This window comes from Dendrobates tinctorius, unplaced genomic scaffold, assembly GCF_039654945.1.
Source record: "Dendrobates tinctorius isolate UK_male_01 unplaced genomic scaffold, ASM3965494v1 ptg000011l, whole genome shotgun sequence".
NCBI lineage: Eukaryota > Metazoa > Chordata > Amphibia > Anura > Dendrobatidae > Dendrobates > Dendrobates tinctorius.
Genome location: NW_027361679.1, coordinates 8,157,695 through 8,181,736, shown reverse-complemented (window position 1 = coordinate 8,181,736; position 24,042 = coordinate 8,157,695). Strand labels below are relative to the sequence as shown.

Below are 24,042 nucleotides of genomic sequence, written 5' to 3'. Positions count from 1 at the left end.
ACTCTGCAAGTGGTGCTCCGGTTCCAGAAGGCATCAAGGCTCACTCCACCAGAGCCGTGGCTACCTCCTGGGCAGAGAAGGCTGAGGTATCGATTGAACAAATTTGTAAAGCTGCTACTTGGTCCTCACCTTCAACCTTTTTTAAACACTACCAACTTGATCTATCTTCCTCTAATGACCTAACATTTGGTAGAAGGGTGCTGCAAGCGGTGGTCCCTCCCTAAGGTGTCTTATTCTACAAGTCTCTCATGTGTGCCATCATGGGAGACGGGAAAACACCAAGGTTACTTACCGGTAGCCGGTTTTTCCGGAGCCCATGACTGCACCTGTATATTTCCCCCCCCCCCCCCCCTTTTCACTCCTTTGGTGTGCACTATAGTTTGGGTGCTTTTTTTAGTTAGATATAATGTGGTGATAGTTTTACCATTTGTATTAACCCAGGGGGACTCTCATGCTCTGTAAACCAACTGAAGCGAGGGAGAAGTGCCGCCCCTTTTATCTTCAGTAGGGATCCTGTCCTGACTGGGCGGATCCCCTCTCTCGTGTGCCGTCATGGGCTCCGGAAAAACCGGCTACCGGTAAGTAACCTTGGTGTTTCTGCGGTGGAACGGAAGCTAAGTAACAGAGCCACCTTGACAGAATGCAGCATTAGTGCTGCACAAGGTGGCTCTTTTACTTAAAACCGCCTTGGGGGGGTTGACAGGTTTCTTTTAAAGGTGAACTGTTAGGCTGTGTGCCCACGTTGCATTTTTTAAGCGTTTCCGCAGCGCTTTTAGACAAGCGTTTCTGCTGCGGAAACGCTTAAGAAAAGCATCTAATGTAATAGAATGGAAAATGCACATGTTGTGCTAATGGTGCGTTTTTTTTCCGCTGCTGAAACGCTTAGCGGAAAAAAACGCAGCATGTTCATTAAGGCTATGTGCCCACGTTGCGTGTTAAAACGCACACTAAAAACCGGACTCCTTCCCAGAAATCGCGCGTTTTTTTCCGCGCGATTTCATCGCGATTTTGCCGAGATTTTCTCAAGCACTTTCCAAGCGATTTGAAGCATCGCTTGGAAAGTGATTGACAGGTTGGTCACACTCGTCAAACATAGTGTTTGACAAGTGTGAGCAGCTTTTACTATTGAGGCCGCCTATGCGGCATCAATAGTAAAAGATAAAATGATAGAAAAAAAAAAAAATCGGGGTATATTTACCTTCCGACGTCCCGCGCTGCCATCCCGGGCCACAGCGTACCCAGTAATGCCTTGCGAGACCTGTGATGACGTTGGTCTCGCGTTACTATAGCGATCTCGCGAGTCCAAGTCATCACAGGACCTTGCCGCAAGGCATTACTGGGAACGCTTAGGCCGGGAATGCAGCGCGGGACGTCGGAAGTTAAATATACCCCGATTTTTTCCCTCTTCGCCACGACAGCACCCACTGAGAGAGGGGATCCGCCCCCGGAACAGGAAACCTACAGAGAGATAAATGGGGCGGTCCCCCTCGCTCCCTCAGTTTGGTTTCCTGTTCCTGGAAAGGAACCCGCAGAAGAGGATGCCTGGTCTGGTAGCCGCCTGCGTGCAGAATATGAGCAGCAGGGGCCCCAGGACCGGAGGCAGCGTCGGGCGGAGAGGTGTATTCCCCCCCCCCGAGCTGGTGTAATGCAGGTGAGGCTGGAGGCGAAAGTGGTGCCAAAGCTCACTGGGGGCATGGCTATACTTCCCCCCCGAGGGGGTAGACGCGTTACAAACGCCATCGGGCGTACTGAGGCCGCGCGCCCCCCCCCCCCAGAGTGGCAGAAGGGCTTGTGCGGTGTGTGCTGAGCGGCGCTGCTGGGAGTCATACCTGCGGCAGGAGAAGGCGTGGAGGGGGGGCGCAGACGCGCGGTGTCGCCGGCCGCATTTTCATTTGCGGTGACCCAGCGCTCCAGGAGAGGCAACCCGGTAGAGAACTACAGTGGGCTATTCTGCAGGAGATAGACTGCAGGGGCGGCTGGAAGGGAAGATGTCCCTATCGCCCGAGGTGGTTGAATCCCTAAAATGGTGGTTAATTCCTTCCAATCTATCGAAGGGAGTACAGTGGTGGGTGACTCCCTCCAAGATACTCACCACGGATGCCAGCCCCTTAGGTTGGGGAGCCCACCTAGAGGAGCACATGGTACAAGGCTGGTGGCGTGAGAATGAAATAGAGGCCTCCTCTAATGTAAAGGAGCTAACAGCGATTTTTTTACGCGATATCTCACTTCCTCCCGCAGTTAAGAGGCGCCCACGTAAAGATCCAGACAGACAATACCACCGCAGTGGCCTATATAAACCGGCAAGGAGGCACGCGGTCAATGCCACTGATGTCTATCGCGGGAAAGATTCTGGAGATGGCCGAGGTCCATCTTCTCTCCTTGTCAGCGCTCCATATAAGAGGAGTGGACAACTCCCGAGCAGACTATCTCAGTCGCCAGGCCCTATACCAGGGAGAGTGGGTCCTCAGCAGAGACGTCTTCGAAATGATAGCGTCAGAATGGGGCAGACCGGAGATAGACCTATTCGCAACCAGAGCCAACAGGCGCGTAAAAAGGTTTGCTTCTCTCTACAGGTCGGACAACCCAGATATTCTAGATGCCCTCCAAGCACCCTGGGCATTCCAACTAGCCTATGTCTTTCCTCCGATGGTGCTACTACCAACAGTAGTCAGGAAAATAAGACAGGAGAGGGCGAGGGTCATCTTGATAGCCCCGTTTTGGCCAAAAAGACCGTGGTTTTCATGGCTGAGAGCCATGTCGGTAACCGACCTGTGGATCCTGCCGCTGCACCAGAATCTTCTCTCGCAGGGACCCTGCTACCATCCACAGGCCAAAGCCCTGCACCTAGCGGCCTGGAATTTGAAAGGGAGCTACTGAGGCAGAAGGGTTTCTCAAAGAACCTAATCAATACCCTGCTACAAAGCAGGAAGGAGTCCACGACAAAAATATATGCTAAGGTGTGGAGGATGTTCCTGGCCTTTCACCCAACAAAACTAGCTGGTGAAGTACCCATTACGGCCATTCTAGAGTTTCTACAAAGAGGCCGAGAGCTTAGACTCTCAGTAAGCACTCTTAAGGTCCACGTGTCAGCCCTAGGAGCCCTGTTTAACTATAACGTGGCAGCAAATAGATGGGTGACTCGGTTTATCTCGGCCTGTCAACGAGCAGAACCGGTGCATGTGCCTCGACTACCAGCGTGGAACCTTACTCTAGTTTTGGATGCCTTCACTCAGGCACCGTTTGAGCCCATAAGCTCAGCATCAGTAAAGTGCCTCTCATTGAAAACGGCTATGCTGGTGGCCTTAGAATCGGCCAGGAGAGTGGGTGATCTTCACGCTTTATCAGTAGACCCACCGTTCCTGTTAACAACACGAGACAGTCTGATTTTAAAGACGGACCCGTCCTACCTGCCCAAACGGGCAACTAAATTTCATAGATCTCAAGAGATATGCCTACCTTCATTCTATGAGAACCTGTCAACACAGGACGAGGAGAAATATCACACCTTAGATGTGAAGAGAGCCGTGCTAGCCTATCTAGATAGGACCAGTCCCTGGAGGCAGAGTAGGTCTCTTTTTGTCTCCTTCCAGGGCAGCAGGAAGGGGTCTGCAGTTACATCAGGCACGATATCCAGATGGATTAGAGATGCGATCACAATGGCGTATCTGACAAAAGGAGAAGACCCTCCACTGGGGATTAAGGCGCACTCTTCTAGAGCCATATCATCCTCCTGGGCCGAGAGGGCGAACGTCCCAATTGAACAAATATGTAAGGGTGTGCCCGCCCAAGTGATTATCTCTGGAAATCTCTCAGTGGGTGCTGTCGTGGCGAAGAGGAAAAACCGGATTACTTACCGGTAATACTCTTTTGTAGAGTCCACGACAGCACCCGCTCACTTCCCTCCCGTAAGAATTTTTTCACACATGGGTCTCCTTGGTGGTGGAGATTATGATTTAAGTTAGATATGTGATTAAACTTAGTAAGCTTAAAACTGCATAGGGGTAAGATAGATGAATCGCCCAAACAGTTTGACTAAAACATGTATGGCGGTTCCTCCGTTGTTCTCGGTAACACAAACTGAGGGAGCGAGGGGGACCGCCCCATTTATCTCTCTGTAGGTTTCCTGTTCCGGGGGCGGATCCCCTCTCTCAGTGGGTGCTGTCGTGGACTCTACAAAAGAGTATTACCGGTAAGTAATCCGGTTTTTTATTTGTTTTCTTTTTTTTATAGGGGTATGGTACCCAGGGCCTGGAGGACAGTCTCCTCTCCTCCACACCGTGGGTACCAACCGCACATGAGACGCTTAACTTCCCGCATGGTGGGCATAGCCACATGCGGGAAGTAAGCGATTCTCATGCATTCCTATGGGTGCGGAATCGCGGCAATTCTTTGCAATTCCGCACAAAAGAATGATCATGCTGCGATTTTTTTCCGCGATGCGTTTCCGCTGCGGAAAAAAGCGCAGCATTAGCACAGCATGTGCGGAATGCCATAGGAATGCATGTGCATTCTGTACACGATTTTTAAACGTTTTCACGCCGAAAATCGCGGCAAAAACGCTTAAAAATCGCATCGTGGGCACACAGCCTGATTGTGCGATTCCGCATACATACACTGTAATTGCAAAAACGCATAGGAAAACACATGTCAACACGCTTGACAATCGTGTCAAAAACGTGTCAAAGAGCGCATACATTTTCCCTGGCAAGGGCATGCATTTCTGCTCAGGAAAAAAACACTAGAAAAACGCTACGTGGGTGCATAGCCTCACTGCGCAAGAATTTTTATTAAAATTGGCAGGAGTTTGTATTTTTTTTTTTTTTTTATTATTATTTAAGTAGCGGTCATTTCATTTTTCTTTGAGGTGTGTCCCAATCTGACACTATTGAATCAGGATATTGGCAACACCCAGTTGTCAGTTTATTGAGAAATTTGTAGGCAGACTATTGGGAACGAAATAAGCAGAGGTTTAACGAACTTCTATGGGGCATAAAGAAATGTATTTTTTGATATATTGATTTATTAACAAATGAAAATTTTTGTTTACTTCCGCTTCTCTTGTCTAGGAGGAAATGGTGAGGCTTTTCAAAATGGCTGCCATCACATTAGTTGACCTAAACAAGACTGGATGTGAGAGTAGAGAAAGCAAAGGCCATTAGCTATGGTGTGTGTGTGTGTCAAAGTTGAGACACCATCTTGGCTGAAGCGCAGGCAGCTAGGTTATGAGGTGATAAGATGGACAGGAGGAGACACAGCTGTCTTATCAGTACTGCTTCTCTTATACACTGTTATACATCATCTCCCCCAGCGTTCATCTGGTTTTGTGCCCTCTCCTTTTACTTTGTGAGCGAGCTGCCTGTGCTTTAGCAGAGTTCTTTCTGCTGTGATATACAGACCTCTCCACATAGGTAAGCAGGAAAGCTTCCTCTACTTATACATCCTGCTCCGTGTTTATTAATGTGATGGCAGCTACTATGAAAAACCTTCTGATTGCCCCTGACACAAGATGAGCGGAAATAATTAAAATGTCAACTAATTAATCTAATAAACTAATTAATTTTTTTTTTCTTTTCATGAAATTATGTTTTAGAAATGTTTCCATGAAGAATGCAAAAACTTTAATAAAGCGGGCATGTCATGAGATGACCGCTCTTCTTAAACACCAAACGTGTAGAGCAAAAAACTGAATGGCAGAATTTAGGATTAGTGCCGCATAATACTTATTAGTACATTTACAGGAGTGCACAATAACTACCTAAAGTCACTATGCAGATCAGTGCTTTGCATTCCCTTTCATTTCACACATTGCTTAGTACACTTCTCAAGGATAGAAGGTGTGTTGACTATGTGGATTACTGACTCGGGTGAAACAATTTGCTTGTATCTGTTAGGATATCATCATATGTTGTGGACCACGTTTTTTTTTTTTCTGGGTATATGGTGATATGGGGTAAATGGTATTTTCTCTAAAGCAAAGGTTAAAGGGAACCTGTCACCAAGTTTGCCCCATATAAGATACGGCCACCACCTTTCAGCACCAATATACAGCATACTAATATGCTGTGTATATGCCCTTGATCTGGACTGCAACAAAAAAGTGTATTATACTCCCCTGGAGGGCGGTCTGGTGCAATGGATGTCCCTGGTCTTGGTCCGACGCCTCTCTTCTTCTTTTGATGCCGCCCTCCTTCTGTGTGCTTCGTGTGGATTGCGAGTCCTATGTCATCCACACAATCTCCCTGGCATCTCACTCCTGCGCAGGTGTACTTCTATGATCTGTTGAGGGCAGAGCAAAGTACAGCAGTGTGCAGGCGCCGGGAAAGGTCAAACAGCCACGGTGCATGCGCTCTACAGTACTTTACCCTAGCCATGGCAGAGAAGTCCGCAGGACCACGATGGCGGGGAACACTGTGTGGATGATGTAGCACTCGTCATCCATACGAAGCACAGGACAGCATCGAAAGAAAAAGGAGGACCAGGACCAGAGACGCCCCTCAGACCGGACCACCCCCAGGTGAGTATAGTAAAAGGTGTTTATCTTTTCTTGCAGGCCAAATTGAAGGCATATACACAACATATTAGTATGTTTTGTATGAGCGCCGAAAGGTGATGGCTGTATCTCGTATGGGACAAACCTGGTGACAGGTTCACTTCATAGGGAACCTGTCACCAGGTGTTTTCCAGCTAATTTGAAATCTGCATAATGTTGGGACCGAGAACATTTTCCAGCACTGTATCACTTTCTTGGTTGCTTGCTGCAGTTTTTATAAAATAATGGTTTTATCCACAGGAAATAAAATGGTAATTCCATCAAAATTACTGCAAATGGTCTCTTAAGTGATGCATCACTGGAATCCGTGTCTCTTCCCCTATATCATTCTGGTCTCAGGGTAGCATGAGCCTGGTGGGATATTTCCTTCTGTTAGTTTTAAACTTAAAATATAGCTGTGCTGTCAACATATTTTGCATTAAACAGTAGTACAGGCAAATATACACAACTTAGTAACATTTTATCAGAGACATTGGCTTTCTTCCCCTCTTATCAGACCCTACTTCTCTCCACTTTGCCTCATGAATTTGTCGTTCACTCTGGAAGAAAAAAAATGCTCAGATTATATCTTGCTCTAGAGGCAGCTAGTGTCATATGGCACTGCTTCATTATCCTCTATAGAGAGGGAAGAGATGGAGGACAAAGGGATACAGAAATATCATGCATGCTTTTTAACAAGTGTTTTACTTCACATCAGAGCTTGATTCGGATCAAGACAGCTCAGCTCCGCTTTATAATGTTCTCCATGTTGCTGCATCTTATCTCTGTATGATAAAAAAGGAATGAAGAGCAGGAATCCCTTTATGTGCTGTGCATGGTAGAGATCACTGCAGCTTTTCTCCTCCCACCAACTGCCAGTAGGTTGCAAGTTAGAGCTAGTGCCTGTAGGTGAAATCTGATGAAAATGCGCCCACATTGTCGGAGCGAACTTGTGGTAATGTAAAAAAATGCAACTTTTCAAAGCTTTTTTTTTTTTTTCACCAGAAATTTGTCAGAAAAGCTTTGCTGAATGGCGCACTATGTATGCATCTCTCCTGTGATTTCATCACCTACAGGACACCTCTGTCAGCTAACTCCCATTTGATGTTGCCATAAAGGGTGCACTCCTGTCAGTACTTTCTATATAGACCACATGGGAAGGATGTCTCCAATATGGCCACCCCCCCACCCTCAGAGAGGCTTATAAAAAATCTAAGTTTATAAGCATTAAAAACACTCTTCTAAAGACTTGTATCTAACAAATGAAACCAAAAATGACAGAAATTTCTTTGTAGCCTTGTACAATTCTACCTGTCTTTTAAAGCTCCCTTTACAGAAGTGTGTGTGTTACAGGCCTGTATTTCTAGAAACTGCTACCCATCTCCACTGAACTATTACAACTTCCCAAAGTCGTGTTGTACATCGGTGAATGAAGTGATCTGCCATGGGATTCCAGACCGGAGACCACTGCAAGATGGCGATATTGTGAATGGTGGGCAATAGCATTATACTTTCGCTTAACTGTTAATGGATTAAAAGTTGCTCAAGTGGATATTTGATTTCCCTGGGATCCTAATGTCATTGCTTACATCTCTAGCTAACTCTACGACATAAGTATGTTAACCTACAGAAAGTCTATTTTTTTATTTTTAGTGGACATTACCGTTTATCATAATGGATACCATGGAGATCTCAATGAAACCTTTTATGTTGGAGAAGTTGAAGAGGGAGCAAAGCGACTTGTTCAGACAACTTTTGAGTGCCTAATGCAAGCAATTGATGAAGGTGATGCACTAAATGTAGGAGTGTGTATTTCTTATACTGGTATTACCACTGGGGGCCATGGAACATGTGGAGAAACTTATAGCTTGGAAATTGCAGAGAGTCAGTCTGGCACACCGGAGGAAAATCATAAGCTGCTGTATACTAGTTTGCAAAAAGAATGATGGGAACCACTGCTCGGGTGTTCTTATAAAGCTAATTCTCACTCCTCCTTGATCATTGATAGGGTGTACCGTTCTGCTTTCTTTTTGGTATGCATGAGATTTAATCCGGGAAAGTGCTGTCTTATGAGTGAGCTGTAAATGTCTGGTGCATATGTGTGGTTTAATGGAAGTCTTTGATATATTATCTTAACGTTAGTGGGTGACTTTATTTTTTTTTTATACACCTCAAAACTGAATTAAAATACTTTTGAAATTAATTATTTTTAGGACACCATTTATTCCATGGTGATGCACATGAGAAGGGTTTACATACAAGATACAAATATAAAGTACAGTGAATAAACTAGCAATGATCGATTGGTACTGAGCATGTACATAAAGTGCAGCACAGATTCATCTCCACTACGACTCCACAGCACTGGTCACTACTGAGCATTTACATAAAGTGCAGCACAGATTCATCTCAGCTACCGACTCCACAGCCCTGCCTCACCACTGAGCATGTGCATAAAGTGCAGCACAGATTAATCTCCACTACGACTCCACAGCCCTGCCTCACCACTGAGCATGAGCATAAAGTGCAGCACAGATTCATCTCAGCTACCGACTCCACAGCCCTACCTCACCACTGAGCATGTGCATAAAGTGCAGCACAGATTCATCTCAGCTACCGACTCCACAGCCCTACCTCACCACTGAGCATGTGCATAAAGTGCAGCACAGATTCATATCCACTTAAAGCCGAAATTATTAGATCAGGAACAGAACAGACATTTATGACACTTTATAACTTTCCAAAATTTTTTATTGTACTACTGTACCCAATTTATTTTATATTTTAGGAGTCTGTCCATTTTATTGTGACTCTGATTCCACACCTCTGCTAGTACAGAGGGGACAGGGCACTGCCCTTGCGGGCTTACATTCTGTAGGATAATGGGGAGATGCTATCCTTACCATAATGGGACAATACAGTACATGGGTAACGAACTTTGCATTGTCTATAGACTTGCCTCTTTTTTGTACTTCTTTCTTCAGTGAAGCCTGGTGTGCGGTATAGAGAGCTGGGAAACGTTATTCAGAAACATGCTCAAGCCAATGGATTCTCAGTTGTACGAAGCTACTGTGGACATGGCATTCACAGATTATTTCATACTGCTCCCAATGTGCCACACTATGCCAGTAAGTTTTAGTGGCTCTGAATCTTTGTCAAACAGTCTTTAAAGATTTTTAGCCACATGTCCTAAACAGAGAGATGTTGTATTAGAATATTCATAAGTCAGGAATTAACTTTTACTAGTGCTCCTTAGGCTGTCATGTATTTCCGTGCTGCAATACTTTGACATCCAATACTTCTATTGATCTGCTCTTCAATCACCGTAGAAATCTATGGTAATCAAAGTCTGGTTAAGTAGTGGTTCTGGGTCTGATACATGCTGCCCACGGTATGGGCAGCATTTATCATCTGACAGGTTCCCTTTTAAGTAAGAAAAAAAAAATTGTAGCCTTGTTTTACAACTAAATGCTATCAAACTATTGCATTGTGTAAGGTATATGCTTAGCACTATAAAATGACCACTAAATACTCCACAAATGTAGCTTTTTCAACATACACAAAAAATGAAATCAAAGTGTCACTCAACTGTCGCCTTGTCACTCAACAAACAAAACTTCATAAGGCTCTGTCAGTGAAAAAATCAGAATCTTAGAATCTGGCAATGCAATAAAATTTGTTTTCTAAATAATGGCTATATAAAAAGGTTAAAGTAGCAAAACAAAATGAGACCTATACAAATGTTAAATCACTTTGCTCTTACTGACCTAAAGAATAGTTTTCTTGTCACCTTTACTACACTGGTATGCGGGGAAAAAAGTAAATAGAAGCAATTTATTAATGGATTTTGTTCACTCACCCCACCCCAGAAGTAAAAAAACAAAATCACAAATATTTAGTGCAAAATGGTTTCAATTAAAGCTTTCTTATCCAGCAAAAAACAAGGCCTCATACTACTTTCCACTGAAAAATAAAAAGTTACATATAAAAAAAAAAAACACTATATAACCCTGGCATCTGTATAATTGTATTGAGCCAAAAAAGTAGATGTTTAGCAGCACATGCCAGCTGTTCAAAACAGCTGACGTGCCAGAAAATGAGGGCTCACCTCCGGAGCCCACATCAAAGGGAGGGTGTCCGACATCTGCGTATTACGCCTCATGTCGGAAAGGGTTAAAGTGAACTTGTCGGTAGGATTGTGCACAGCAACCTACAGACAGGGTTTTTTTTTTTTGTTTTGTTACCACATAATGATATGGAGCATGTAAAATAGGAGGTAGGTCACTGAGGGATCAGTGACCTGTCATAAGCCCATAAGCCCTGTCATAAGCAATCTGGCCACAAGCCAGATGCATGTGTAAGCTGAGCACCCTTTAAAGCCTCGCCCATGGACCCGCTCCAAAGCACCAACTGAAAACTACAAAAAAAGATGGACACCAACCACAAGATGGATTTCATCAACCAAAGTATCATCAGCATAACGGCGCCGACCTGACAGTGTCTGTAGGTTACTCAGCACAATCCTGCTGACGGGTTTGCTTTAATATCGAAATATATGGCACTGCTGCATAATGTAGAGCCAATTTAATCCTACTTCTCCCCTACTTAATGATTTGTGACCCATGATGAGGAACATTTTCAAGTAAATGTTATTTTCTCCTTCGTCTCATTGGGGGACACAGATACTGTGGGGTGTATGCTTCTGCCGCTAGGAGGCTGACACTAAGTGGGAAAAAAAAGGTTAGCTCCTCCTCCGCAGTATACACCCTCGCCACTATTGTGGGCAGAAATCAGTTTTTTGCTTAGTGTCCTATGGAGGCACACACAGTCTGGATCTCTCCTGACTATTTTTTTTCTAGTTTACTATGAAGATGAGACAGGGGCAACGGATCCTATTGAAAGGGTCTGATCTCCCCAAACCATCAACGGGCGAGCACGCGTTGAGTATCGTCTCCGCGTATACTTTCCCGCACCGAGGGACATATCTGGGACTTTTCCCCAGACTTCTATTTTTGTTTGTTATTTTATGAAGATGAGACAGGGGCAACGCATCCTATTGCAAGGATCCGATTTCCCCAAACCATCAACAGGCGAGCACGTGCGAGTATCCCTCCACGTATCCTTTCCCGCGACGTGGGACATTATGCCAGACTTAGCCCTGTCCACCCCTAGGTATTGAAACCATGGGCTTGCACAGAGGCACAAGACTAGTCTGTGCGGCCCCCACTGCTCCACCAACGCTAGACGGCGGTGCTGCAAGGTGGCGGACGGTCCCTCTCCTCACCCCCTGAAGGGGTTAGATGGAGCTAGGGTGTCTGCACCGTCCTATTTTTTTTTTTTATCAAAGACCCCCTCACATACCTGCGCTCAGGCTGAAGAGGATCATCGGTGAGGAGAGGGTCGGGGAGGGCTCCTGCGAAGATTTCGGGCTGGAGCCCACAGCCGCAGCACGCCTCGCGGCGTCCACTAGCCATGCAAGAGAAGGGCTGGATCCGTCAGCAGCCTCATAGAAGCCATCAATCAGACCCTGGGGATTGAGGATGATACCGCAGGGGCTACGGGGCATAAAGTGGCATGTAAACGAGTGAAGCGGCCGCACAGAATTTTTTCCTCTCACCCTGAGTTTGAGGACATAGTGCAGTGGCACAGAGAACGTCCAAAACGGCATTTTTCTCGGGTTAAAGGGCACTCGAAACGCGTTATCCGTTTGCTCCGGACCTCCATAAACAATGGATGGAATCCCCGATAGTGGATCCTCCGGTTTCACGCCTGGCCACTAAGACCCTGTTATCTGTCCCTAGGGTTTCCTCGATTAAAGATCCCACGGACTGCCTTATTGAGAGCCTAGCTCGTTCAGTATATGAGGCGTAAGGGTCTGCACTCGCCCCATCGTTCGCAGCAACTTGGGTAGCCAAGGCTATGATATCATAGTCAGAAACATTAAACAAGGTCGCGCAGGAGCAGGATCTACCTGCAGAGATCTCGGAGGTCACATGTCAGATGACGATAGCCGGAGATTATGTATGGAATGCGTCTTTGGATGCGGCCAATTGTTCAGCACTTGCTGCCGCTAATGCAATCTCTATCTGAAGAGCCCTATGGTTGAGGACATGGCGGGCCGATTCTACTTCCAAGAAGTCCTTGACTTCCCTGCCTTATCAGTGCGGCCGCCTATTTTTGGATCAACTTATCTCCGACTCCACAGGAGAAAAGAGCGGGTTTCTCCCTCAACAGAAGGTTAAATCGTTTTTTCATCACCTGGTTCAGGCACGTTTTCGGGCCTTTCGCAGTGCCACCGGCCATTCTAGGCCGGGCGTGACGGCATTGGTCAGGTGGTGGCCGCTAAGCAGCCCGAGCCTGGTCCGGGACCCGAATAGGAGACCGGTCTGGGGTCTATCGTTAAAAGACTCCGGGTGGACTACAGGGCCTAATTCCGCCACCTCAGGCCGCCCCAATCAGGATAGGGAGCGGCAGGTCATATAGAGCCAACCCATTGGGGAGAATGCGTGCTCAACAGGCCAGATCGAGGGGACCCAGATCCTAAGGATCATCGGCCAAATGACTCGAGGTCTTTACCAGACGACACCAGCAAAGTGGGCAGCCGCCTACTCTGTTTTCACCACGTCTGGGCCAACATCGCTCACCACGCATGGGTAAAAGAATTCGTGTCCTCAGGTTACAAAATAGAATTTGTCAGATGCCCTCCAAGATGGTTTTTTCTTTCCCGGTTTCCCAGGGTGGATACCCAGGTAAGGGCTCTATTGGGAGCCATCAGGTCGCTCCTGCACAACGGAGTCATTGTTCCAGTGCCGGAACACGGAAGAGCTCAGGGGTTTTATTCCAACCTTTTTGCGGTTCCCAAAAAGGACGGGTCTGTCAGGCCTGTTTTTGGACCTAAAGCTTCTGAACAAATTCGTCATGATCAGACATTTCCGGATGGAGTCTCCGTTCAGTCATAGCGGTCATGGAGCAGTGAGAATACTTGGCCTCAATTGACAGCCAGGACGCATTTCTGCATATTCCCATTTTTTCCTCCTCATCAGAGGCGGCTACGCTTCGCCATCAGCGTTCAGCATTTTCAGTTCGTAGCGCTACCCTTTGGGCTAGCCACGGCTCCCAGAGTGTTCACAAAGGTTATGGCAATTGTCAGGGCCACACTGCATTCTCGAGGCATAGTCGTCTTGCCTTATCTGGACGACCTCTTGGTCAAGGGCCCGTCAATACGGACATGTGAGGAAGGTGTCAACATCACGCTAGATACCCTTGCTGCTTAGATGGTTGGTAAATGCAAAGAAATCATCCCTTGTGCCAGCTCAGAGGATCTCCTTCCTAGGAATGATCTTCGACACTTGCTGAAGGTTGATAATTCTCCCTCAGGAAAGGGCGCTAGTCTCCGGCAGGGAGTCCGGACACTACGCCAACCAGTCCCTCATACCATCCGATCCGCGATAAGGATCCTAGGGAAAATGGTGGCAGCAATCGAAGCGATACCTTTCGTCCAGTTCCATCCTTCACCCCCTGCAGCATGCCTAGTGTCAGCCTGGGACAAGAATCCTTTCACGCTCGATCGGCGGTGCAAACTGTCCTCTCAAGTCAGGCAGTCGCTCGGATGGTGGATAACCAGTTCCTCTCTGGCCTAGGGGAAACCTTTCCCCCCATGTCATGGGCTGATAATGACAATCGACGTCTCCTCGGTTGGGGAGCGGTGTTTCGCCACCACACAACCCAGAAACGGTGGTCGCCACAGGAGGCACGCCTCCCGATCAACTTATTGGGGATACGAGCAATTTGGCTGGCTCTGCAGAAGTTTCATCACTTTCTAGCAGGCCGCCCCGTCCGGATTCCATCGGACATCGCCACGTCAGTGGTTTACACAATTTGTCGGGGGGCACCCGCAGCAGAACAACCATGCGCGAGGTGGAGCACGTTCTTCAGTGGGCCGAAGCAAACCACTTGGTGATTTCGGCTGTCCACATCCCGGGCGTGGAAAATTGGGCGGCAGACTTCCTCAGCCGGCAGGGTCTTGCATCCGGAGAGTGGTCTCTACATCCCGAAGTTCTTCAACAGATTTGTCAACTGTGGGGAGCTCCGGATGTGAACCTGATGGCTTCCAGAGTGAATGCCAAGGTGCCCACATATGTCGCTTGGGCCAGGGACCCGCAGGCATTCGCGGTGGACGCGTTGGTTCTGCCATGGAACCAGTTTCGCCTCCCATATCTATTTCCCCCACTGCCACTACTCCCGAGAGTCAGCAAAGGGATCAAGACGGAAGGGGGGCCGGCAATTCTGCTGGCCCCGTCGAGCGTGGTACGCAGATCTAAGGCAGCTGCTTGCCGATGTTTCTGGGCCCCTGCTAGAGCGCCCAGATCTACCTTCTCAAGGGCTAATTTGCCACCCGAACTCAGGGACCCCGGGTTTGACAGCAGGGCCGTTGATTCTTGGATTCTAACCCAGGCAGGGTTCGGGAGCAAGGTGGTCGCTACAACGATTAGCGCCCGGAGGCCTGCTTCAGCATGAATTTACCACCACACCTGGAAGGTGTTCTTTGCTTGGTGTCGAGGTCGCGGTGTTTCTACGCTAAGATTCTCGATCTCCAGCATCTTTGTTTTTCTCCAGTCGGGCTCAGAGAGCCCGGATAGCTCAGTCGGTAGAGCATTAGACTCGGGCTTTGCCCCAGGTTTCTGCGGGAGACAAATGTCGGCCTTATCTGTCCTGTTCCAGTGCAGGGTTGCTACCAATTTGCAGGTGAAAACTTTTCATCCGGGGAGTGTCCCCACTTGATACCTCCCTATATGGCGCCGATGGACGCCTGGGTTCTTAACATAGTCCTAAGTGTTCTGCAGGAAGCTCCATTGGAACCGCTTCAGGATATCGCTTTGAGGTACCTTTCCTGGAAGGTTGTTCCCCTAGTGGCCATCACTTCCATCAGGCGGGTTTCAGAGCTGGCGGCTCTATCCTGCCGAGCTCCGTTCCTCACTTTCCATAGGTATAATGTGGTCCTCAGCCCCTCCTTTTCTGCCGAAGGTCGTGTCCTCTTTTTCACATCAATGAAGATGTTGTTTTGCCTTCATTTTGTCCAGCACCGGTGCACCGTGTGGAAGAAGGCTCTTCACACATTAGACTTTGTAAGAGCCCTCCGGAGGTACGTGTCGTGGACGGCACCCTTTCCTCAGACGGACACGCTGTTCGTGCTCCCTGAAGAATGCAGGAAGGGACTCGCTGCCTCAAAGTCAACCATAGCCAGATGGATTCGTGTGACTATTCAGGAGTCCTACTGCATTAGAGGCACGCCGATTCCAGCAGGGATCCGAGCGCACTCTACCCGGGCGGTGGGCGCCGCCTCTTGGGCGCTTCGGCATCAGGCTTCGACGGAACAGGTTTGTAAGGCAGCAACCTGGTCCAGCCTGCACACATTTGCCAAACATAATATCCATGCTCAGGCCTCGGCGGATGCAAGCCTGGGTAGAAGGATTCTCCAAGCAACGGCGGCGCAACTTTAAACAGGAGGTGCATGTAGCTTGGATCGGTGAGTCAATCTCCCACCCAGGGACTGCTTTAGGACGTCCCACAGTATCTGTGTCCCCCAATGAGATGAAGGAGAAACATGGATTTTTGTGAGTACTCACCGTAAAATACTTTTCTCCGAGATGCTCATTGGGGGACACAGCACCCACCCTATTAGCCAGTTGGCTCTTGTTTAAATGAATGTGTTTACTTATTTGATATAAGGGTGGTGTTTTCCTTTGGACATGTTGTACCTCTATTAAGGCTGATTTGTTGTCCTACTGCTTTGGCACCAAACTGATTTCCGCCCGCAATAGGGGAGAGGGTGTATACTGCGGAGGAGCTATCCTTTTTTTTCCACTTACTGTCACCCTCCTAGCGGCAGAAGCATACACCCCACAGTATCTGTGTCCCCCAATTAGCGTCTCGGAGAAAAGGATTTTACGGTGAGTACTCACAAAAATCCATGGTTTTTTATTTTGCAACCCAATGTTTATATAAAAAAAAAATGGGGTTTGGTATGCTCACCATAAGGTGCAGCTTCAGGCAGTTCCTTCTTTCTTCCCCAAGGCAGTTTCCTTCTTCCACTAAGTGAGATTATTGGCGGCTCGGTGGATAGCACTGCAGTCTTACAGCGCTGGAGTCCTGGGTTCGAATCCCACCAAGGACAACATCTGCAAGAAGTTTGTACAGTTGTGGCCAAAAGTATTGACACCCCTGCAATTCTGTCAGATAATACTCAGTTTCTTCCTGAAAATGATTGCAAACACAAATTCTTTGGTATTATCTTCATTTAATTTATCTTAAATGAAAAAACACAAGAGAATGAAGCAAAAGGCAAAACATTGATCATTTCACACAAAACTCCAAAAATGGGCCAGACAAAAGTATTGGCACCCTCAGCCTAATACTTGGTTATACAACCTTTAGCTAAAATAACTGCGACCAACCGCTTCTGGTAACCATCAATGAGTTTCTTGCAATGCTCTGCTGGAATTTTAGACCATTCTTCTTTGGCAAACTGCTCCAGGTCCCTGATATAAGAAGGGTGCCTTCTCCGAACTGCCATTTTTAGATATCTCCACAGGAGTTCTATGGGATTCAGGTCTGGACTCATTGCTGGCCACCTTTAGAAGTCTCCAGTGCTTTTTGAAGTGTGTTTTGGGTCATTGCCCTGCTGGAAGACCCATGACCTCTGAGGGAGACCCAGCTTTCTTACACTGGGCCCTACATTATGCTGCAAAATTTGTTGATAGTCTTCAGACTTCATAATGCCATGCACACGGTCAAGCAGTCCAGTGCCAGAGGCAGCAAAGCAACCCCAAAACATCAGGGAACCTCCGCCATGTTTGACTGTAGGGACCGTGTTTTTTTTCTTTGAATGCCTCTTTTTTTCTCCTGTAAACTCTATGTTGATGCTTTTACCCAAAAAGCTCTACTTTTGTCTCATCTGACCAGAGAACATTCTTCCAAAACGTTTTAGGCTTTTTCAGGTAAGTTTTGGCAAACTCCAGCCTGGCTTTTTTGTGTCTCGGGGTAAGAAGTGGTGTTTTCCTGGGTCTCCTACCATACAGTGCCTTTTCATTCAGGCGCTGACTGATAGTATGGGTTGACACTGTTGTACCCTTGGACTACAGGGCAGCTTGAACTTGTTTGGATGTTAGTCGAGGTTCTTTATCCAACATCCACACAATCTTGCGTTGAAATCTCTTGTCAATTTTTCTTTTCCGTCCACATCTAGGGAGGTTAGCCACAGTGCAATGGGCTTTAAACTTCTTGACACTGCGCACGGTAGACACAGGAACATTCTGGTCTTTGGAGATGGACTTGTAGCCTCGAGATTGCTCATGCTTCCTCACAATTTGGCTTCTCAAGTCCTCAGACAGTTCTTTGGTCTTCTTTCTTTTCTCCATGCTCAATGTGGTACACACAAGGACACAGGACAGAGGTTGAGTCAACTTTAATGCATATCAACTGGCTGCAAGTGTGATTTAGTTATTGCCAACACCTGTTAGGTGCCACAGGTAAGTTACAGGTGCTGTTAATTACACAAATTAGAGAAGCATCACATGATTTTTCGAACAGTGCCAATACTTTTGTTCACCCTCTTTTTTTTTTTTTTTTTTTTTTTAATGTTTGGTGTGGAATTATATCCAATTTGGCTTTAGGACAATTCTTTTTGTGTTTTTTCATTTATGACAAATTAAATGAAGATAATACCAAAGAATTTGTATTTGCAATCATTTTCAGGAAGAAACTGAGTATTATCTGACAGAATTGCAGGGGTGTCAATACTTTTGGCCACAACTGTATGTTCTCCCCGTGTTTGCGTGGGTTTCCTCCGGGTACTCCTGTTTCCTCCCACATTCCAAAGACCTACTGATGGGGCTCACAATCTAAATTCCCTATCGGGGACAGTGATGATAATGTGTGCAAACTGTTAAGCGCTGTGGAATATGTTAGCGCTATATCAAAATAAAGATTATTTATTATATTATTATTGTCTTGCCCTGTTTCTGCCTGTCCCTATATCGCTATAGGGAACTCTGCCTCCACAATCTCTCCCAAGTTGGTTTGTCTATTTCGCTTTTCATTATCCCAGAGGATCTGTGTAAGAGACTGCCAGTCTCCAGGCTACCCAATTGATTTGGTAACCCTTTGGAGTCCTGTAAGGTATACAGAGTACACATGTTTGTGTGCTTGGAAGCTACCCTGGGGCTGCCAGTATTCTGCAGTTTAGACTACCAAGGGAACACTACTTCCACCCAGAAACTTAGGGGTTTTTCGTATAGCCTAGTTCCTGTTAGTCATTTTTATTTTTTTTCCTTCTGAATCAGAATTTAGATTTTTTTTTTTTTTTTTTTTTTTCTTTTAGGCCAGGGTGACACTGTGACATTTATCGCAAATCTCAGAAAAGTCTCAACAAAAACCCTCTGCAACTTGCTTTAGTGCAGCTATTTTAGGGTTCTGATTTTGCCGTAAAATATAACATGCGACTTGCATTGAAGTTTATGGCAATTGAGTCATTATGACTTGCGGCAGAAAATCCAACTCATTTGGAAATAATAACTGTTCAGTTGCAGGTCACAATGCGACTAAATAGGAAATTAATGTGTCACGTGACAAATGTCACCATGTAGGCCTAGTCTTAGGGCAGAGACACACTGACGTATTTCTCATGCAATAATCGCATCGCACTGCACGGACTGGCCGGCCCCTCTCCTGACCTGAGCTTGACAGCTGCATAGTAATCCATCACGCTGTCATGCTCAGGTCAGGAGAGGTGCCGTCCAGTCCGTGCACTGCGATGCGATTATTGCACGAGAAATACGGCAGTGTGAGTCCAGCCTTAGTCTGTTTCTCCCTATACATACCGATTTAGGAACACATACTTTGAAGGTCAGTGGCAGCAGCCTGTCACTAAGATGCCAGTGTTCCCCAGTGAGCAGTGAGAAAAGTGTCTCAATATTTAACTGTCTTATGTAATTTAATAATGCTCTAAAGCGCTGACAAATGTTTTCTTTTTTCAAGAAAACAAGGCTGTCGGTGTGATGAAACCAGGGCATGTGTTCACAATCGAACCAATGATCTGTGAAGGTAAGTATGACTACTTGTCCGCCTGCCGTGTAAGGTTTTTGTTCTCATCTTGTAGGTGTGAGTTGCTTGTTTTCCTCCATGACATTTCAAGAAGAGTCAAATGCACAGAATACGCAAAAGGAATACCAAGTAGACCCGGCTGATCCTGTTTTAATAGAAGTTTGAAAAGCTGGTTGTCTGCATTCATATATTATATAAATAGGTTCATTTTGTAACTTTAATCATTTTCTACCTCTGTTGTGATCATGGCCATTGATGTGCATACTCCTAAAATGACTTCCCTGCTTTTCATTCCTTTGACCCACATTCATCTTTGCTTACTTTCCATCTATTTGTAGTGTACGTCGTCTTCACCTCACTACGTCACCCTACGAGTTAATATTTTGTTGTATCAGTTGTAACAATAGGTTATTTTCTTCCTTTTTTCTGATGTAAGAATAGGCCAAAACTGTGTCATTTTGCATTTAAGGGAACATTTCCTTAGATTCGTTCTATGTGAACCATGAATCTGTGACTGCTGCGTGATTTCTGCCAAGTATGTTCACTCTGAAACACTCTGGCGTCTCAGAGAGAGTCTAGTTTGAAAAGCCGGCTGGTGATTATAGACTATAGGAAGAGACGTCACCAGTAGAGCTGAGCGACTTTGGTCGGATCAGGTTTCATAAAACAAAATTTGTTTCAGATGAAACTGGTCCGACTAGGGCAAAAAAAAGTCGGAGTTTCGTCCGAAACCCAACCCCAATGCAAGTCAATGGGGAATAAAAGTCGGCATTGAGTGGATGAATGTCATCCGCTCAATGACGAAACTCCGACTTTTTTGCCCTAGTCGGACCAGTTTCATCTGAAACAAATTTTGTTTCATGAAACCCGATCCGACCAAAGTCGCTCAACTCTAGTCACCAGTCCTACTTCTCCCGGCCCCTCTCCAGTGGATTGGTGAGTCTCTCCCATATGTGTATATAGGGAGACATCAATCAACTGGGGCGGAGAGAAGCCTGCTGGGGGACTTCATTGACTAGTCCGGATTCAATGCAGCAATCATGTAGTCAGGCTCTGATTCATGCTGACTTTGTTTCAAGCAGCGTAACGGGTTCCTTTTAACTATCAAAATATGCTTTATTTCCTCTTTTCTATTTTCTTGTTTATAATGCTGTAAAATTATTAAATTAACATTTGATTTGTCGGGTTGGTGAGAATTGCTTCACAGGGCCCTGTCCATATGCTTTGGCAGTGATCTGGCTACTCGACGGGAAGCTTTGAGAACACCCTCTTATCTGACTGCCTCCTTTGATATCACATGTATGTCGTTAAATGTGTGTGACACCGCAATGACTGTCACACCAGGGCGGCTAAATAAAAGGAGATCTGCAAGGTAAAGTGGTGGTTCTCGGGGCTCCCATCCGGCAGCAAAATGACTGACGTGGCAGATGAACAGAGTCCTGTAAATTGATTCTCACAAATTCTAGAGCTGGTTATTCCAGAAAAGACTAGGCTCATTACTAATCCGCCCAAGTATTTTAGTATTCTTTATGCTATTAAATGTTTTGTTTTTCCTTTTTTTTTTTTTTTTTCTCATGCCTTTTACAATACATACTTTTTCTTTTGATAGGGGGATGGCAAGATGAGACCTGGCCAGATGGTTGGACTGCAGTGACACGAGATGGAAAGCGTTCAGCTCAGTTTGAGCATACCCTTTTAGTCACAGAGACTGGATGTGAAATATTGACACGGAGATTGGAAGACAGTGGGCGTCCTCATTTTATGTTTTAGCATCCCCTTTGTTGTCTTAACTAGTTGATATAAGTGGTGTGTTGACTACTTTACACCATACGTTTTTACATGACAAGTACCTGAAGAAATTGTGGGGTTTTATCACATATCTGTGATAGAGGAAAAGACCATGTGGCTTGAAATTTGGTGTTTGGCAATTCTTGAAACCAGGAGAAAACTGTTCTTTATGTATATTTTTCCTGCCTTTTTATTGCTATCTGTTTGTTTTATGAACCTTTTTCCCTTCAAATTCTGTTCCTTGCCTTCTAATTTTCCACGGACAGAAATAAACTTTGCCTCCACAACGACTCTTAATACTGACAGGTTGTGTTTTACAGTGTGGGTGTTGGGGTGCTTCTTTTTTTTTTTTTTTTTTCCCCAGTATGTTCTAGCTATGCATTTGTGTTGACACGTGAGACAATGGGCTGCTTTTCAATTCTGGCTGTCTTTATGCTGCTGCAGACATGTAGTAAGGGCAAATACATGTCTGGACTCGTGGAGTCAAATATGTAGATTCTGCAACTTTTTTTTATTGGTTTTTATTGCTCCATACTATGTTGCTGATAAAGACCTTTTTTGCTTTACCAGAGTTGGCAGGTTTTGTTTTTGGCGTACAAGCTCATTGTTGCTCAATCACTGAAACTACCCCACAGTGAAGTAACTTTGGCTGATTGTTCTCATCTCTTGGTAATCTTGGTGCCTTTTATGCTTGGAAAGCTGATTTTGTTCCTAACTAGTTCTTTACCATACGAGCCTGGGCAGGTTTAAACTCTGACTGTTGTACTAGTTTGTCTCCATATTCAGACTCTTAACACATTATGTACAATTTGCTCTAATATTGATATTTAAGTGACTTCACGTATTAAGGAATCATGCAAATCAGATGCATGTATACGTTTTACAGGATAAAAACTAACAAAGCTTTAGTTTTCAGCCAGTTTTTTGTTCATTCAATTTAATTGCCAAACAAAATGAAAAAAATAGGCATCATTGTTACCCTATTTTCTTTTTGTTTGCCCTTCCTTAAAGAGTATCTTCATTTTATATTATTATTGATCAGCCTTTGCAAAGTTTTTTGAATCTTTGCAATTAACTTCATTATCACATTCTGCTTCCTTTATCTCTTAGGCCTGTTTCACACATCCGTTTGTCAGCATCAGTCAAGATCCGCCGATTTGGAAAAAAAAACGATCCGCCATTTTTCTTGGCGGATCCGATTTTTTTCCCCCCATAGACTTGCATTATCGGCGGATCTTGATGGATGTTCATCCGTTGGATCCGATATTTTGCGGATCCGCCAAAATTTTGGCATCCGCTGACATCACTGGACGGACAATGCAATGTTTTTTGCAACGTCGGATCCATGCTACTCCTGGAGATTTAACCCTAAATACCGTACCGGCCGCAGCAAAAAAACTCTCTCTCTCGGATGACGACTCCCAAGAAAGACGTAAGTGTGAAACAGGCCTTAAACACCATGCTGAATAATGTGCTGTTTAACTGCCTAGTTGGTGTTATAACAGCAGCTCAAAGTAGCTTGTAAGAGCAAGAATTCTTACACTCACTATTTACACTCTTCCTATATTAGCTTCTCTATTGCCCTCCATTCTTAGTGTTTGCAAATAGTGCTCTAGTATGGATTCTTGCTAGAGCAGCAGTTCAAAGATTCTTATAAAAGAACATTAACAAGGCAGTAAAAAGAGCACTATCAGCAAGCTGTTTAACAAAAGCGAGGAAGCCTGACTGAGTATTACATAGGCATTTAAAACAACTTTTCAACATGGTGTTTGAGAGAAGGAGCAAAATAAGGCAATGGACTATATTATAAAAGTTTATAACTTTGCAAAGGCGGAAAAAAAATAACTCTAACTATTTTCTTTATACAAGGTATTCTCTACCCACTAGAATCACATGAAGTCTAACATTGTAAAGAAAAGGCTTTATATGCAAGTGTCCAGTCCTAATCCATGCTGATGTGTTCACATAACCTTACTGTTATAAATTATGATTTATTCACTGAACCCATGAGAAATTTCATGAAGACTGTCTGCCCAAAGTTTTGATATGCTTTTCAACCAAATATTCTTGTTAAATTAAAATATGTTGACAAATTAAACAATTTGCCTGACTTGGTGTTTTTTTGTGGTGAGAGAGAATGTGTTGCTGAAATTTTTAATTTTCTTGTTCAACTTTGTGATCTCCCTACTTGCAAAGTGCCTTGATATTTTGTCCTTTACTTTACTTTTTATTCTATGCTAAAGGAGCGTTTCTTGATTTGACAAAGGACCTGTCTGCTTTGTTGTACAGACTCATGGGGATTGGCCTTTCCTTCCCTCTGTCAAGCAGTCTGGGGCTTGTGCTTCTCAGGACAGAGGTCTCTCAGCCATCAGTTGTTGTACCAGTACGGGCTCAGGAGTATCGGAGGGGTCTTGGCCTCCCATCCCCCATGTCAAGCGGTCTGTGGCCGACACCACTCTGGCTGAGGGACCTCTCTCAATAGCCAGGCTGTGCATAATCTGCAGTAATGCAGCCTTCCTGATGTGAAGCCCCCCTTTCTTCCTCCCCATGGTGTGGTCTTGGCATTACCAGCTCCCCTGTTCTTTTAAATGGTGTGGCGCCAGCACAGGTAAGTGCACTGTGTA

General features: G+C 45.5%; 1 protein-coding gene across 2 annotated transcripts in view; it reads left to right on the top strand.

Moving 5' to 3' along the window:
- METAP1 (methionyl aminopeptidase 1) overlaps nucleotides 1-23,519 on the top strand; it is a 73,992-nt gene extending 50,473 nt beyond the window's left edge. Inside the window, exons 7-11 of one of the 2 annotated variants that reach the window (XM_073589713.1) lie at nucleotides 7,883-8,021; nucleotides 8,183-8,314; nucleotides 9,514-9,657; nucleotides 19,565-19,630; nucleotides 21,240-23,519. In XM_073589713.1, coding sequence (XP_073445814.1) covers nucleotides 7,883-8,021; nucleotides 8,183-8,314; nucleotides 9,514-9,657; nucleotides 19,565-19,630; nucleotides 21,240-21,400 — 642 coding nt within the window. In that variant the 3' untranslated portion in view covers nucleotides 21,401-23,519. Of the gene's footprint in view, nucleotides 1-1,387; nucleotides 4,190-7,882; nucleotides 8,022-8,182; nucleotides 8,315-9,513; nucleotides 9,658-19,564; nucleotides 19,631-21,239 lie in introns of those variants that run through there. The other variant, XR_012234821.1, reaches the window with a different exon arrangement.
- The last annotated feature ends 523 nt before the right edge of the window (nucleotides 23,520-24,042 follow it).